This window comes from Balaenoptera borealis, assembly GCF_965194805.1.
Source record: "Balaenoptera borealis genome assembly, chromosome: 16".
Taxonomy (NCBI): domain Eukaryota; kingdom Metazoa; phylum Chordata; class Mammalia; order Artiodactyla; family Balaenopteridae; genus Balaenoptera; species Balaenoptera borealis.
Window position 1 is genome coordinate 60,711,958 of NC_138872.1, and position 18,383 is coordinate 60,730,340.

Below are 18,383 nucleotides of genomic sequence, written 5' to 3' on the forward strand. Positions count from 1 at the left end.
CAGGCTATTTGTTGAATGGATAAATGCTGACTTAACTTTGGGAATAAGCAGCATACACATACACATGCCAGATTCTCAACTTATAAATATTTACTATCAGGACTTGATTTTAACTTTAATTAGCCCAACTGTTAAGGATACGTCCAAAGTGAGAAATGTAATCCATCACTTCGCACCAGATGTAGCTTCCGTAGCTGGTCTTTTATCTCGGTTTACAGTGAATGAAACACAGACATAAAATGACTAAAGCATGATGTTTTATGGTGAACTGATTGAAACATACAGCAGACCAAACCTGGAAGATGAATTCAAGACCAAATGTAAATTAAAGAGGGTAAAATTCCTCAAGCTGACATGCCCCCAGAAACTCTGAATTCTACAGATGCTCAAAAAAAGGACTGTTTGTTGAGTTCTCACTTGAAAGTCAGTTAAAAAAAGAACCAATGAGATAGATTTTTTAGTGCATTTTAAACAGAGGGCATTGGGACTTCCCTGGCGGTCCCTATGCGCTTCCACTGCAGGGGGCGCGGGTTCCATCCCTGGTCAGGGAACTAAGATTCCCACACTGCCCTGTGGCCAAAAACAAACAAACAAACAAAGGGTGTTGTTTGATGACAGCCACTGCCTTGTGGACCCACTTGCTGGATTCAGAAAAATCTGACTATGAGATTACGCATTCCAAAGTGTGTTTATTAGCACATTAATTGGTGAGGTGTGTGCTTTAAAAAAATAAATGCAGAGTCAAATCCTCTCACTAAGTTCCATAGGAATTTTCCATCTAGTTCAATGTTTCCCAACCTTTTAAACTAATACCCCTTTCGACAAAACTGAAAATAGTGTACATTCCTCATTCACCCCGAAAAACCTCAGACTCTTTGAGACACAGTCTATCTTCCTACGTAGCCCAGAAGCCAAGAGGTTTCTTGTCAAGCTTCACTTCCTTAGTTTGTATTCTAAAAAGAATTGCTAATTCCTCTTCCTTTTTCAATATATTAAGTTATGTTAGCAAACTGCAGGCACGTCCCCAAACTCGAGGTGCCTCTCCGTGCTTTGTACCCCCTCACGTACACCCTCCCAAGAAGACGCTGCCTGCTCCTGGCAGCACCGGGAGTGAGAAGCGCTGCTCTCGTGAAAGGAGGAAGCCAGACCCCGGGTAAAGCTAACTTGCCAGCTGTGGGCTCACACCACGGTCCAGCGCCAGATGACGACAAACCACCCTTCATCAAGCGCATGCCATGTCCCAGGCATGGGGCTAAGTGCTCTTATACACGCCTCCCTTTACTTGATTCTCACACCAACACTATGAGGCTGGGACGAGTACCCTCCTTTAACAAGTGAGTAAACTAAGGCAGAAAGATGTTCAGCAGATTACGGGAAGCCGCTTCACTGGGGAGTAGCACCAAAGGATTTGAATCCAGGTCTGTCTGAAGCCAAGCCCGCCCGCCGACCTGTGACCTTAAACGGTCTTACAGCCCATCCTCATTAGCATGCTACCCCTTGTACCGCCATCACAAGTTCGGCCTTACCCGCACACTATCCATGCTACCTGTCATTTATTATTTTTCTTTCACTTGACGAGCTAGTTATAGTTTTTTTCTAACACATGTTAAACACCCAAGCGTTTGATTTTCAGTGCCCCAGGGGCCCCCCACCTACACCACACCATGGGCCTCCAGCGGGATGAGCTGCACCCAGGCATGTTCTCCACTGAGGAACCCGGAGCCCCTTCTGGGCAGACTTTCCGTGAGTTGGCAGTTGTGACAGGGGGGTCATCAGAAGCAGCCTGGAATTAGACGTGTGCATGTTGTGGACAAGGTCTCAGGGGAGAGAAAGAGCCTCCCGCTGCATCAGGAACGTCTCTCTAAGCCAAGGATGGGAAAACTATGGCCCGCAGGCCCACCACCTGTTAGTGTAAAGTTTTACCAGAACCCAGTCACACCCACTTGCTTATGTACCGTTTGTGGCTATTTTCATGCTACAGAGGCCAAGTTGAGCAGTCGCTACAGAGACCACAGCCCAAAACGTTCACTGTCTGACCCTTTGCAGGGAAAGTCTGCTGACCCCTGCTCTAGGTGATGCATTTCCCATCCAGAAGTCAGCTGGTAAATACCAATCCAGAGGTAACATGGACATTACCTGTGATTCTGCTGATTAGTAGATATGAATCAAGTTTAACTCAATTCCATATTTATTCAATGAGAGGCTACTATGTGATAGTCTAGGCTAGGGGCTGGGTTTATAGAGGTGAATAAAGCTGGGACTCCATTTCCTGGAGGATTCAGGATGGAAACAAATAATTTCAATACAACTCAGTATTAGATGTCAGAGTAGGATTTGATGTTTCATTCTTCCTGTTAAGTAGACCCTGGAAACCTGACCTTTTTGTTCTTTAAAACTTTGAAATTCTAAAACCATAACGGTACATGGGCTAAGATCTCTTTCTAGTTTTTTTTTAAAAAGCATAAATAGAGGTGAAACTATAATTCTGTGAAATTACTCATTAGCTTTTACAGGAAAGATCAACTTATTGGAATTTTTCATAATTGCCAAATTCTCTCTGGGCTTTCTACTACACAGTTCTAATCTCTATGTTGAGAATGGAAAAAAGAAAAGGTATCGAGACATCAAGGGAAACAGGGTCAGTTAAAGAGCTAGACTTTTGTTTTTTAAGATTGAGTTTTTAAATTGAAATCCGTATTAACTGGGTCACATATTAACCTTCTGCTGAAAAAGGCATGAGGGATACAGACAATGGCCAGGAGGTTCGATCAAGATTTCATTATCTACTGTCTTTGCAACTCCAACTAGGTATCAGGTGAATTAAGGGGAAAACCAATTTCTACATCCCGTGGATGTGATGAAATTGATTATCCTCAGGCAGAGCAAAGAAGATGGAAAATAACTGTGCCGCTTCACATCTGTGCATCTGTCCTGCCCCGATAACTGTTTATTTGTACTGGCTATTGACAATATTTTCGCATCATACAGAGAAGGTTTTTTTATTGAGCTTCAAAAGGAGAAACAGAATGCATCTGTTTCTAGGGAAACCTGAGCTCGGAGGCTGGAGGCTTTGATTCAAAGAACGCATCCCTACACACATGGTGGCCCATTGTATAGTAACAGCCCTCCTCCTCATTTACCTCATCCCGTTTAGAAAATTAATGCCACAATGTGAGATGATTATTGATGCTCATTATTAAATCATTTATTCAGCCCACACAATGATTCAGAATTATTCATTAAGCTTGCTGGAAGGAAGCTGGGTGTTACCTCCATGGTGGTTTGAGGAGGGATGTGCTCTTTAAAAGGATATTTTATAACAACACAATTATCATAATTAAAAGCTACCCTGATATTCTGATATGCTTTTGACATATTTTTGAGTACTGGCATTTTAGCATACGGAGATAAATGAGACTAAAATAGTATTAGGGAATAATATTGCTGTGGGGAAAAAAAGCTGGAGGCAGTATTAAATACCATCTGCCATCATCACCCCCAACTTCATCATGGTCTTTAAGTTAATGAATTTCACAAAATGTCACCTGAACTTCTGGCTTTCCAAAATGAGTTCAAGAATTACATGGCTGTGACCTGAGCGATCTCCAGCATTACTGAGTCGTGGGGGCCTGCATTCCCCATGACAGCCCACCTACCTGTGCTCCCAAACCAAGCAGGCCCCTCAGGCTGCCACGGAGCTGTGACTGCATCTGATCCCGATATCTTCCCAACGCTGCCCATGCTTTGTTCTGAGTTCAAAAGGCCATTAAGCAAAGGGCCTGGTTTGGGAAGCCACTCAAACTGACAGGTGACTGCAGGAAGGGCACCCTTCTCTCTGCTTCTGCCTGGTCAAGCAGGTCTAGGGGAAGATCCTAAGGCCAGTGACCAAGAAGAGCACGCCTGCCCATACGTGAAGGTGGTGCCTGATGGGAACAGCAGGGGGCCACTTGGGAAGAGAGCAACTGACTGCTGGGTGAACCTGGAAAGTCAGCATGTGGGTCGGAGCAGAGTCACACGCATGGCCTGACCCAAGACCGAAGGACCAGGAGGCTGCATGATGTGTGCCCGACACTGGGAACTCACCACGCAGAGGCTGCGCCTGGGAGTTCCACTGAGTGGGACCTGGTCTGCTCTGTGCCAGGTGCACAGCGGGTGCTAAACACAGGGAAGGAGCCTGCATCAGAGGTTCATCCTTCACTCATTCCACAAACACTGATGAAGCATTCATTATAGGCTAAGACCTAAGCCAGGCCTCCCCTGCACTCAAGGAGCTGAGAGTCTAGGGGGGCTTCAGACAGGTTGACACTTACAAATGCACTGGGAGCAAGGGCAGCTGAGGAAGAACCTGGCAGGGCAGGGCTGGGGGCGCCTCATACAGAAAGTTGAGGCGGCATTGGCCAGATGAAATGGAAGAGGCAGAGACAGTGACAAAGGGTGAGGACAGCCTTATCCTATGTATGAAGGGGCCTCAGAAGGGTAGATGCTGTTGGGCTACATACTCCTCTGGATGTAGTGGAGAAAGGACCAGAATGGGGCAAGAGTGGGGCAGGGGGACCAAGTCAAAGCTGTTGCTACCACCCAGCTGAGAGGCAATGGTGGCCTAAAGAAGTGGACAGGCTGGAGAGCTATTAAAGAGGTAGAATTAAAGGCACATGAAGCATCAATCTTCCTGGGCAAGGAGGCCCTACTGGAGAAGAATCCATCAGAGTTCCAGAACCAGAGGCCTTTAAGAGCTGATAAGATTATTTACAGTAGCCAAGACATGGAAGCAACTCAAGTGCCCATCAATAGACAACTGGATTAAGAAGATGTGATACACACACACACACAGGAATATTACTCAGCCATAAAAAAGAAGGAATACTGCCATCTGCAGCAACATGGATGGACCTAAAGACTATGATGCCCAGTGACATAAGTCAGAGAAAGACAAATACTATATGATGTCACTTATATGTGGAATCTAAAAAATAATACCAATGAATGTATATGCAAAACAGAAACAGACTTACAGACATAGAAACCAAACTTGTGGTTATCAAAGGGGAGAGGGAAGGGAGAAGGGACAAATGAGGGGTATGGAATTAACAGATACCAACCACTATATATAAAATAGATAAGTAACAAGGATATACTGTACAACACAGGGAATTATACCCAATATCTTGTAATAATTTATAATGGAGTATAATCTGCAAAAATACTGAATCACTATGTTGTACACTTGAAACTAACACAATATTGTAAATCAATTATAATTCTGTTGAAAAATAAAGAGCAGATAAGAAAACTAGTCCCTCGGCTCTGTCTCATGCTCAGCAAGCAACCTCCTGATTATAACTTGGCCTCCCATGCTGTTTTGCCTACGGGAAGAGACTGCACTGCTAGGGTTAAGGGGAGGATTGCAGCCTTGCTCTAAATTAATAAAATGTAAAATAGATAGCGAATGGGAAGCAGCTGCATAGCAGAGGGAGATCAGCTCGGTGCTTTGTGACCACCTAGAGGGGTGGGATAGGGAGGGTGGGAGGGAGGGAGACGCAAGAGGGAGGAGATATGGGGATATATGTATATGTATAACTGATTCACTTTGTTATAAAGCAGAAACTAACACACCAATGTAAAGCAATTATACTCCAATAAAGATGTTTAAAAAAATTTTTTTTTAAATTAATAAAATGCCATTCTGGTGGTAGATATCAGTCTCTGTGAGCTGGGGCAACTGGAGCCCACCCCCGAGACACAGACCAGCTCTGGGGGTGCCAACAAATCCTCCCTGAGCTCGCAGGGCTGCAGGCCTGACGGGGGAGGTGGCTGGTGCATCCCAGATGCGATGTCACCCTCCGGGCTTCCTGGTGGGTGGGCAGCAGGATTCCCCCGAGGATGCCCTGTTAGAGCTGGGGTCGCCCTCTTTATAAACGTCTCCAGGTCTCAGTATCTGGGGCTGCTCCTGGGCTGCATGTGCTCCGTCCTACAGGGGGAAACCCAGAACCCCATGCCACTCAAGGATGCGGCTGACAACGAAGAGCAGCCACGGGGATGGCATTTGCATCATTTAACATTTGATATAAAAGGAATCATTTCAGTGGCATTAAGTGTTCTCTCTGGCATTATTCTCTGTTACAAAATAGTCTCCGTGGTGGTGCTGATGCCATCTTGACACTTCATTTCCTTGTCAACAAAGACAAAAAAAGTTGGTTTTCTGCACCAACTCAAGCATGGCATAAAATTTCAAAGGCTTTAATAAAAGTTTTCCAACTTCACCTCCATGGAACAGTTGGAAAACGTCTCCAATTATGCAAGCTTTTTGTAAAATGTCTCGAAAATACAGAAGGGCCTATTGTACTTCTCACAAGTAAATGTGAACACATTTAATGCTCAAAGGTGAAAAGAGTGTCAGGATTTTTTTTTTAATGAATGCTTGCTACTTATTGGGTCAGGCCCCCTCCTCCCTCTCCCTACCCCCTAACAAATAAAAGAATGTATTTATATTTTAGAGGCGTTTGATGAAGTACACTCTGGAAAGATCTGAAAGGAGGCATTAGGACCAAAACAAGAGACACAACAGCCGTCAAAATTGGAATCCTGCCAAGTCAGTGGTAACGCAGGGAACCGGCTGAGAACGCACCATTTCTCATGAGAGGAAAGCTGCAGGTGCTCCCAGAAGGAGGAATGAGGTGTGTGGGCGGGCGGTGCACACAGCGCCACCGGAACTGAGATCTCTAGAAATGGAGTGTCCTCATTGTGTGTGTGTGTGCTCACGTATGTGTCATATGTATGATTAGCTTAAAATTCACAGCAGGGTAAGATCAGACTAAATAGGTTTCTCCTCCTACTTCTGGAGGAGAACTCAGTCCACCGCACTAAAGGAACACTGATAAGGCTCCCGGACCTGCCCCACAGCCACGTTCCAGGATTTCCCGGTTTACGTCTAATACTGGTAGGAAGTTTGGCTCTTAAATACCATCTGCCCTTGGGCAAGTTCCTGCTTCCCAGAGAAATGAGAAAAGATACTCCTGGCATCTTCCTTTGCCTGGGGCACATAGAGCCACACTCAGACCAGACCCGCCCCCCAATAACCCCCAACCTGCAGGGTCCCTCCCCATCCTCAGCTGTGAGCAGCTATGACTTCAGTACTCAGCTTGGGGCTGTTCTCATCCTGTCCAGGCCCCTTCTCACTGAGTCCTCACAGCCATCCCATGGGAGAGCTGCTTCTGCTATTCCTACTTTATAGACGAAGAAGCTGAGGCTTGGAGGGCAAGGCAGCTCATCTAAGGCCACACAGCCATGAGTGCCAGAGCTGGGATTAGAATCCAGTCCTGCCCAAGGCCCCATCCTCTCTCCTCTTTGCCAGGCCGCAGAGGGGCAGGAGAAGGATCTGGACACCTCCTATCCAGATCACCCTTCCACCCAGACACCTGGGGCCCCAGGCCTACCTGCTTGGGAGAACTTGTCTGCCATCTCCTTCCGCACCAGCTTGGTGAGGTTGAAGTAGTCGTCGTCCTCGTCGATGCTCTGCAGGAACAGCGGGATGTGCTGGAAGACGACGGCGTGCTGGCACTTCCGCTGCCCTGCAATGCTCAGCTGCTGGTCCAGCCACTGGTCCTGGGCCTGCTTCAAGGCAGGGCACATGGAGGCATCGTAGAAGAACTGGGAGTTGAGGACGAGGAACAGGACGCCCCCAGCCCAGAAGCTGAAATAGTCATCTCCCCAGGTCCGCTGGAACTCCGCGATGGTCTCGGGGGTGGGGACATTGCCCACGTCATGGTTGCCGCTGACGAGGACCAGCGGGATCTCGCCGTCCACGGTCCTGAGCACCCGCTGCAGGTCCTCCGTCTGCTCCTTCCGCCAGGGCGTCCCTGGAAGAGTGAGGGTCATGTCCTGAGACGGCTGAGGCTGCTTGTGCCTTTATAATATCAAATTAGAGAATAATCTAGAAATCCACTCAACTGGACACATGGAAACTGCAAAAAGCAGTCATACGTTAAAAACAAATCAACAAGTGAGGTGGGAACTTCTGTCCTCCTTCCCCCTGGAAATTCAGTGTCTAACTGGCCATCTGGCCCAAAATTGCTGATTGAGTGATGGTGTAGAGTCATTCTAATTGTAAATATTAGTGAAGCTGAATTTCTATCTTTTACTTAGAAAATAAATATAAATAGTTGTGACTTTTCTGCCCTGTTTCAAGGGGTCATCAAATGCACCCCTGAGGTGTATGGACCCAGCTCTGAATGCTAACCTCAAACGACAGCTATTTAAGTTTTTCTTACCATACACACCACCGTGCAGACTGTGTGACCACCTTTATGGGAAAAATTCTTAGAATCCAAATGGCTACATCAACTGGCATGTGTATCTTGCCAAACCTTCCCCATACAGGGGAAGAGGCATTTTGTATTCTACTAACAGTGTGCTAGAGAGCAGGGGCTCAATGCCTTAATATGAAGCACATTCCCCCTGGCACTCAGGAGTCAGTATGGAGATGATTATTTGAACAAAGAGTGGGTTCCCTCCTCCCTCAGATTCCTGGCTTCCACGCTTTCTGTAATAATGTATTAAAACCTTAATAAATGGGCTTTGAGATGACCATTTAATTCCAGATCTGGTTTTTTTTGGTGCTAATTTATTCAACAAATATTTATCGAGTACTGACTATGTATAAGGTACTGATTTAGTTACCAGGGTCAGCTGTGAGTCAAGGAGACACAAACCCTTCCTTTCAAACTAGTGAGTCAGACAATCTGTCAAGTAAATTATAGAAGCACACCCATCTGTATCAGATGTTATTAAGCATGATTGAGAAAAGCAAAGCGGGGAAAGGACATGATTCCTGATAGTCCTGAGGAATAAGCTCAGCATCCTGCAAAGACAGCATATGAAAAATGATGAAAGAGAGAAGCCCACCTTCATGAGGGATGATAAAAATTCACCTGAAAAATGCTGCCATGAGCAGATGAAAATTATACCCCACATTTCATTTCCATCATGAATTAAAAAGAAAGCAGCAAAGTCTTTACAAAGCAATTACAGCTAAGAAAGAAGAACATAAAGCAGAAATAAAGGAATTCAGTTTAGATGGTCAGAAAATAGGCAGATGTGAAATAGGAACTGGTAGAACTAACTCAGGAAAGAAAGAGAGGGAAATGACAAAGCCACTTCAGAAATTACAACCACAAGATTAGCAGTGAGATTTCCTTTACAGCAAGTATATGCCTGCTTTTCTAAATATCCCATCAGAGTGTGTACAGAATGTGCACTCTCTAACTGTTGAATACAGAGTCCCTCATATTTCCACTCTATCAAACTTGTTAATGGGGTGATTCAAACCTCCTATGTCATTATTCTTTGCTTTTGGCCTATTGATCTGTATCAGTTTCTGAAACACCTGGTTAGGTCGTCACTCTAATTATGGATCAGTTGATTTCTCCTGGTAATTCTGCCACATTTGGTGTTCACTTACTTTTAGCTATGTTGTTAGACACTTAAGAGTTCAGAACTCCCATATCTCACTGAAATATTTTTATATTTAATCCTAATAAAATAAATAAATGAAGAGAAAATAAAGAGGTAGATCTGTATGGATGTTCTGGAAAGATCTGTAATATATATTAAATTAAAAAGGTAAGACATGGAGGAGTAAAAATCACACATAAATTTTAAAAAGGCTTACACATATTCATATATTATGGACAGAACTTCTCCAAAGATACAAAGGAAACTAACAACTCTGGTTAAATCTGGGAAACAGAAGTGGGGAGTGAAGGAGACTTTCACATTTGGTTTAAAACCCTTTATACTATATTTTTAAAGTTCCATCCTTTCTTCCTCACTTTTTCCAAGCTTATGTATCAGTTTCATTTTAAAAAAGAATTAAATTTTAAAAAGCTTATGTATTATTTTCATTTTTTAAAAAAGAATTAAAAAAAAAATCCTTAGCCTCAGGATCCTAAGGATTAAAGAAAATTTAGGGGAGGCCAGTCAGGCGGCTACATTTCCAGTAGACCCCAATCTCGGGGGTGAGTGGAATTTACTGGGGAAAGGCCGGCTGATCCCCACAGAAAGAGCTCAGGCGAGGGGAGAAGCAGGTCCTGCCTAGCACTGGGGACCAGGAAGCCTCTCCCTCGGTGGTGCTGGGGATTTGCCTACAGACAGCATCTGCTTCCTCACTGGTCTGGGCTGGCCCTGGGGCTCCTGGTTTGAAGAGGCCGTTGACTGATGTTGCTTCCTTAGCTGAACTTGGACTGTGGGTATCTGCCTTGACTCTAAACCCCTCTAAGACACCACTGGTCTGTCCCTTTCCCATGTGAACAGACTGCTAGTTAGAGAGGATGAATCCTTTACAGCCTTGAACATGATAAACCATCTCAAAGGGACTCCATGAACCAACAGTAATTTATCACTACTTTTCATAACCAGTTTTCTAAAAGACCCCAAAACTACAATTGTCTCCTCCTTTCCATTGACTTAGGGATTTTCTGACACTCGAGTAGCCAATATTTACCGAGCACTGACTCCAGGCCAGGCACTGTACTAAGAACTGTACGTGTATTAACTCAGTTGACAACCAGTGGAGAACTTGAACTTGGTGCTCCGGCTCAGAGTGCTGCCTCTCATTACAGTGTCCTGGTCACAGTGTATTATGAAGTCCTGATCCACAGCACAAGGACTTTGTAATACACTGGGGTGCAGAGTGTCTCCCATTCTTGATTTTCAAAAGACATTTCATCACAATGCTTCATACACTGACTGAGGCAGACACAAAGAATGTTCAAGTAGCTAATGACCATACACAGAAAAGTTAAAAACGAGCACCTCAAAAGACAGACTTATTCAAACCTTGGAAAGGAGACCTTGTCTACAAAGCAATCTACAGCGAAGAGCTGTGAATTATACACAACAACAGGATGTTTGTTTGTTTCCAAACTTCAGAGGGATGCTGCTCTTGGAGAAATCACAAATAATCCCCAATAACCTGTTAAAAGACATGAAGCCCATCTTCCCTGGATCCCCTCAATCAAAGATAAGCCTCTCTTGTGCGGCTTTTCCAGGACTTTCTATACCCCCCCATCTGGCAAGGTGTGGATGGGGAGTCTGTGACACATGGGTTTGGACCTTGGCTCTTGCCCTTCACAAGCTGTGTGGCCTTGAATGAGTCACCTGGGTCCTCTGAGCCTTGGCCTCAGTATGTGTGAAATGGGAATGATAACCCCACAATTCAGAGGGCAGCTGTAAGGATTCATACCAAGATGATTTCCAGAAATTGGTACAAACAGGTATGGAAAAGGTGATATGTCTTCCCTCCACCCCACACTTGAAGGTAGTAATTCTTCCCTCTTTATCAGTAACCCAACCATGTACACAGAGCAATCAATGTATCATTCCTGGGGAATTCCCTGGTGGTCCAGTGGTTAGGACTCCGCACTTCCACTGCAGGGGGCATGGGTTCAATCCCTGGTCAGGGAGCTAAGATCCTGCAAGCCGTGAGGCGCAGCCAAAAAAAAAAAAAAATCATTTCTGAAGGAATAAAAACATTCTCCAGGGATATAAATAATTTTTAGATAAGAATTTCAAAGTGAAGGAGTAAATTCTAGATGGTAAAAAGCCACGTTTAATGAAAACATCTGTATTACATTCAACACGCTCATTTGTGTATATCAGAATTTCTTTAGGGTCAGAATATCAATAATACCTTAGAATTAACATAGCTTATAGCACATCTTAGCACACCTTCCAAAAAAAGTCATAATGTTGTAGCAAAGCCCACAGCCAAACCTCACCAGCACCAGGAGTAGAAAAAAAATGGAAACCTGGTCAAGGATCCAGAGCTCCCATGAGATTATTATTAAGCAAGGCTCTGCGCTTCACAGAGAAGATAGGGAAGGAGGCAGGAAAATAAAAGACTCTGGCTAAGGAAGAAAAATTTGCAAGAAATGGCTCAGAAGAGAGAAGGAAAAGGATTGTTCTAGGCAGGTCTTCAAACTGGATGAGGGGTGTCTGCTGAGAAGTGGGTTACCAACAGAACAGGGACCCCGAGGTCAGCACACACCTGTTGCATGCTGAGGATAATTCTGCATGGGACTGGCAGGGCAGTATGGAAAGCTATGATGTGTTTAAAATATCTTTTAAAAAATTTTAATGCAATGAATTAAAATTAAACCAGGAGGTAAAGAACATTATAAAGATAATAACAAAATACTTATTTACACCATTCATTGACTTTGAATTTTTTTTTTTAATTTATTTATTTATGGTTGTGTTGGGTCTTCATCTCCGTGCGAGGGCTTTCTCTAGTTGCGGCAAGCGGGGTCCACTCATCGCGGTGCGCGGGCCTTCTCACTATCGTGGCCTCTCTCGTTGCAGAGCACAGGCTCCAGACGCGCAGGCTCAGTAATTATGGCTCACGGGCCCAGCTGCTCCGTGGCATGTGGGATCCTCCCAGACCAGGGCTCGAACCCGTGTCCCCTGCATTGGCAGGCAGACCCTCAACCACTGCGCCACCAGGGAAGCCCAACTTTGAATTTTTAACATGATGTGGTATCACAAAATGTGTAACTTACAGTCAATGTTCATTAAAGCAGAGATTATTACCTTGTTGTTTTCAGAATAGCCTTAAGCTACATTGATAAAATCTCTCAGCAAACTTGGAAGAGAAATAAACATCCTTCACTTGATAAAGGGCATCTACAAAAAAAAAACTATAGCTAACATATACTTAATGGTGAAAGATTGAATGCTTTCCCCCTATGATTAGGAACAAGGCAAGAAGATCTGCTCTCACCACTTGTATTCAACAACATACTGGAAGTGCTGGCCAGTGTAATTGGGCAAGAAAAAAAAATAAAAAGCATACAGACTGGAAAAGAAGAAATATAACTGTCTATTCTCAGAAGATATGACTGTCTCCATAAAAAACCCCAACAAATCTAGAAAGAAAAAACCGCTCCTAAGACTAATAAGGGGAATTAGCTTGGTTACTGGATGAAAGGTCAATATATAAAAATCTATTTTATTTCTATTTACTGGCAGTGAAGAACTAGAGGTTTAAATATAAGGATTTAAGAGATATTTAGGAGGCAGAAACAAGAGAAATCTTTGTTGTATTGACTACAAGAAGGAGAAGGACTCAAAAATAATTCCCAGACATCTGAGCAACTGGAAGGTTAGTCATGTCATTTACTGACACAGAAAAGACTAGGGAAGAAATAGATTAGAGGTAAAAATCAAAAGCTTTTTTTCAATATAAAATCTGATGTACTGGTACAAGCAACATAAGAAAAAATAGACAAATTGGACTTCATGATAATTAAAAACTTTGTGCATCAAAAGACATTATCAACAGAGTAAAAAGGCAGCCTACATTTTGGGAGAAAATATTTTCAAATCATACATCAGATAAGGCATAATATCCAGAATATATAGATAACTCCTAAAACTCAACAACAACAAACAACCTGACACAAAAGTGGGTAAAGGACTGAAACAACACTTCTCCAAAGAGGATATAAAAATGGTCAATAAACCCATGAAAAGATGCTCAACCTCACTAGTCATTAGGGAAATGCAAATCAACACCAAAATGGGATACCACCTCATATCCATTAAGACGGCTACAACAAACAAACAAAAAACAGGTGTTGGTGAGGATGTGGAGAAATGCAAACCTTGTACATTGTTACTAGAAATGTTAAGTGGAACAGCTGCTGTGGAAAACAGTATGGTGGCTACTCAAAAAATTAAAAATAGAATTACCATATGATCCAGCAATTCCACTTCGGGGTATATACCCAAAATAATTGAAAGCAGGGTCCTGAAGAGTTATCTGTACACCCATGTTCACAGCAGCATTATTCACAACAGCTAAAACGTGGAAACCCAAATGTCCATCAGTGGATGAATGGATAAGCAAAATGTGGTATATACACACAATTCAGCTTTAAAAAGGAAGGAACTTCTAACATATGTTACAACATAGATCAATCTTGAGGACATTATGCTAAGGATAACTTGCCAATCACAAAAAGACAAATACTATATGATTCCACTTATATGCTGGGGGTGGCATTTCAAGCCAAAGCACAGGTGGGCTCTGGATTCAGAGGTTGTGTGACTGCCTTCATGAGGGGTGGTGTCCTTTGGGCACAATCCCTTCTGGGCCTCTACCCCTTAAAATGGAAATTTTATCACCTCTTTTATGGAGATGCTGTAAGATAAATGAGATCATGCATTAAGTGCCCGATGTGTAGCATGTGCTCACCTGTCTGTCCCCTAGCCCTAACCCTCTCCCCTCCCAGCCCTCCCAGTGAAAAGGCAAGGAGGAGGGAAGCTAGACATTAGATCATCTTAGATCTCCCTGGTATCCTCCTTATTCTCAGGGTGATTGGCCCCTGGCCCTACTGCTGACCCCTGAGCTGTGCAGGAAAGGACAGCACACACGTGCATGCTGACACCCTAGCACATGGGTGGGGAGAATATCCAGCTCACCTCTACCTGGCAATTTGCTTGTGATGTTTGGAAGCCACAGGGCACTGCAGAAAGGTGGATGAATGGATGGATGGACAATGATAAGACACTTGTACCGAGGGTGAAACCTGCCAAAGATGAGAACTTCTAGTGCCAGCCCTAAGAGATCTCTGGAAACACCGTCACTGGTGGCCCTTTATCATTTGAAGATTGGAAACAGAACAGTCCCATCAGGGCATCTACTAAATGGTTAAGATCATAAATTAAAACTCCTTTTAGGGGCCAATTAGGAAAGATCAATTTAAAATTTTAAAAACTCATTGTATCTAGTCCTTAGCAATTCCATTTATAAGAATTTATCCTACAGAAATATACGTGTGTATGTATATCCACTGCAGCATCATTTGAGAAGACAGAAAAATCTGAAATGACTTAAATGTTCATCAATAGGGAGTGTGTCTTTACTATGGAACAATAAATGGTAAATATGTATCATATAAATGTATATTTGTGTATAAATATATAATATAAATACATAATAAACAGGTAAGTAAATATAAACTGCTAAAGCTTGGGGAGCTATGGCTTGGGCGGAGAGGTTAAGTGAAAACAGTAAGTTGCAAGAACCAGTATATATGATTCTGCTGAAAATAAGCCAACAAGTTAGTATACTCAGAGATAAAATTTCTAGAAAAATATGGACGAACTATTAATAGTAATTATCTGTGGTGAATGGAATGACAGAAAACATTTCAGTTTCCTGTAAAGTCTGAATTCTTACATTGAGCATGGATTACTTTTACAATCAGAAAAACAATCAAGACATTTAAAAAATTACAAATGCACTAGAATTATATCGTTAGGTAAACAAGTACAAGTATAATTTTAATGGGAACAAATACAAAACAAATGACAAGGCCAATGTGTAAGGTAAGTTCTTCGCTCTCAGAAAGACAGAAAATAGAGGAAAGAAAAGAAAGCACCAGAAAAGTGTTTTGTTTTTGTTTTTAATTCTTTTTTTGCTTCATATAAATAGAATCTTACAATAAATGGTCTTGAGTGGCTGGCTTCCTTCACTTAGAACAATGTTTCCAAGGCTCATCCATGTTGTAGACTGTATCAGCACTCCATTCCTTTACTGCTGAATGATACTCTACTGTACAGATACACCACACTGTGTCTATCCATTCATCAGCTGATGGGTATTTGGAGTGTTTCCACTTTTTGGCTATTATGAATAATGCTGCTATAAACGACTATAAACTTCTCTTGGGTATTTCTCTAAGACTGAAATTGCTGGGTCATAACTGTATGTTTAATCATTTAAATAACTACCAGACTGTCTCCCAAAACACCGTTTTACATTTTACATTCCTGCCAGCAATGTACAAGGGTCCCAATGTCTCCACATCCTTGACAATACTTGTTATTTTCTGTCTTTTTGGTGAGAGTCATCCTAGTGGGTATAAAGTGGAATCTCATTGTGGTTTTCATTTGCATGTACCTAATGACTAATGATGCTGAAAATCTTTTCACGTGCTTACTGGCCATTTGTTCACCTTCTTTGAAGAAATGTTTATTGAGATCCTTTGTCCATTTTCAAACTGAGTTATCTGCCTTTTCATTACTGAGTTGTAAGAGCTTTTTATATATTATGGATACTCGTCCTTTATCAGCTATATAATTTGCAAATATTTTCTCCCATTCCATGGGTTTGTCTTTCCACTTTCTTGATAATGTCTTTTGAAGCACAAAATATTTCAAGTTTGATAAAGTCCAACTTACCTGTCTTCTCTTTTGTCATTTGTGCTTTTAGCATTATATCTAAGAAATCACTGTCTAATACAAAGTCTAATACAAAGATATATGCCTACATTTTCTCCTAAGAGTTTTACGGTATTAGCTTTTATTTGGTCTTTGATACATTTTGAGATAATTTTTGAATATGGTGTGAGGTAGGGGTCCAAATCTACTCTTTTGCATGTGGATATCCAGTTGTACCAGCACCAACAACAACCAGTTGTTGTAAAGATTACCTTTTCCCCCACTGAATTGTCTTGGCAAGCTTGTCAGAAATCAATTGATCCTAAATGTGAGGGCTTATTTCTGAACTCTCAATTCTATTCCACTAATGTCTATCCTTATGCCAGTACCACACTGTTTGGATTACTACAGCTTTCTAGTAAGTTTAAAATCAGGAAGTGTGCGTCCTCTGATTTTGTTCCTCTTTTTCAAGGTTGTTCTGGCTATTCTGGGTCTCCTGAGTTTCCACATGAATTTTAGGATCAGCCTGTGGTAACTGTGGAATCAAGGAGAGCTAAGATCAAGGTCTACCACTCAGGAAGCTTACAGCTTTTAAGGAAAGCTTGTTTGACTTTCTGTCATTGCAAACACACCCACAGCCATGCTGGCCATTCTGGGACTGGACCATGACCCAGCAGGTTGGCCCATGCCCAGAGATTAAAGGTGATGTGTACTTCTGAAAATAATGTCCCGACCACCTGTGTGCCTGCACTACACAGGCGAGGGAGGCAGCAGGGGTGTGGGACCCTGACGTGCTCTGTGAAGGGTGTCACATTAGGAGGACCACGTCCTCAAGAAGATTCATCTGCCAAAGGCAGACGGGAGGGCTTAGAGGGAGCTGAATGGAGGAAGAGGCGCCGACAGACAGGCGATTTTATGGGGTTCAGCCAAAAGGTAATAAAGACTGGAACAGGGCCGTGATACTAGGAATGGCAAGGAAGGAGACCATCGAAATACGTGTCAGCTTTACCATTTGAATAAGAAAACATGGAGGAGAAAAACATGTAAACATTCTGCCATTATCTGGACTTGTTGCTGCTGGCCAAGGTCTTCCGTAAGTTATTTTTCCCTCCAAAGTGATCCTTTATTTGGTATCTGTCTTCTTTAGAGCCAATCTTGGTGCTACTATAAAGTGTGTACATACATAATGATAAAATATTCAATTTAACAAAATGCTACTGGGCACTTGGTACATGCAAGACATCGCTTAAGCCTGATGCTGTTAAGAGACAATGTCATGCCCAGGGACAAAGAAGCTCCAGGACAGTTACAAGCTGATTCACCTCTAAGTACCAGCAAGTCCCCTTGGAGGAAGAAATGAGCACGATTCATTTCTGTTCACAGCTTCTGGGGTGTCAGATGCATGAAAAGGTCTTATTTAGAATGAGTGTCTCTTTTTACTTTAAGATTCCATTTTACAATCTGAACTCTGGCACTGGCAGCTATGCCCCTCAATCTTTGGTCTCATTTGGGATTTTAAATACACAACCTAATGAAAAGTTAATAGGAGATTCACTGTTAAACTCCAAATATAGTCACTGCTCTTTCAAAGCCAGAGGCAAAAATCTAAAAAGCCCCAGTCATTGCAGGGCTGAAAGAAGAGAAATTATTTGTCTTCCGCTAGGCATTTAATCAACGTGCACCTGCCGTCCTACTGTGTGCTAGGTCATGGCCACACCAGAATAAGTTAGATGTTATCTTTGTTCTCATGGAATTCAAAGTCTGGAGGGGACGCAACATGAAAACAGGCAGTGACCATATGGGTTGTGAAGTTCTGTGATGGGAGCAATGGTCCCTGTGGAAGCACAGGGTGGGGGTAACTGATTAGTTGGGAGGTATTCGAGAGCGTTGTCAGAGGAAGCAACACTCCAACCAAATATCAAAAGGCTTAGGAAGAATTAGTGCCTGCTGGGTAGGGGGTGTGTTTTCCTAGGCAAAGGGAATAGCAAGGTGAAGGAAGAGGTCAGAAGGAGAACCTGGCACCATTTGGGATGTCGGGCAGTGAAGACTGCACAAGCCAGAGTAATAAAGAGAGCTTAGACGCTTGGATGCCTATTCTGTAACTCAGCACTGAGCTAAGTGCTTTACACAGATGATCTCATTTGCTCCCAGGAGAACCCCAG

The 18,383-nt window shown here is 42.9% G+C and overlaps 1 protein-coding gene across 4 annotated transcripts in view; it reads right to left on the reverse strand.

Annotated features, from left to right (window-relative positions):
- Positions 1-18,383, reverse strand: part of CPPED1 (calcineurin like phosphoesterase domain containing 1) — a 187,315-nt gene that overhangs the window by 102,648 nt on the left and 66,284 nt on the right. For 2 of the 4 annotated variants that reach the window (XM_082359289.1, XM_082359287.1), the window contains one exon: positions 7,434-7,856. The exons of 1 other annotated variant lie outside the window; for it this stretch is intronic. In XM_082359289.1, the coding sequence (XP_082215415.1) occupies positions 7,434-7,856 (423 nt within the window). Of the gene's footprint in view, positions 1-7,415; positions 7,857-18,383 lie in introns of all 4 variants that reach the window. One more of the 4 variants, XM_082359288.1, reaches the window with a different exon arrangement.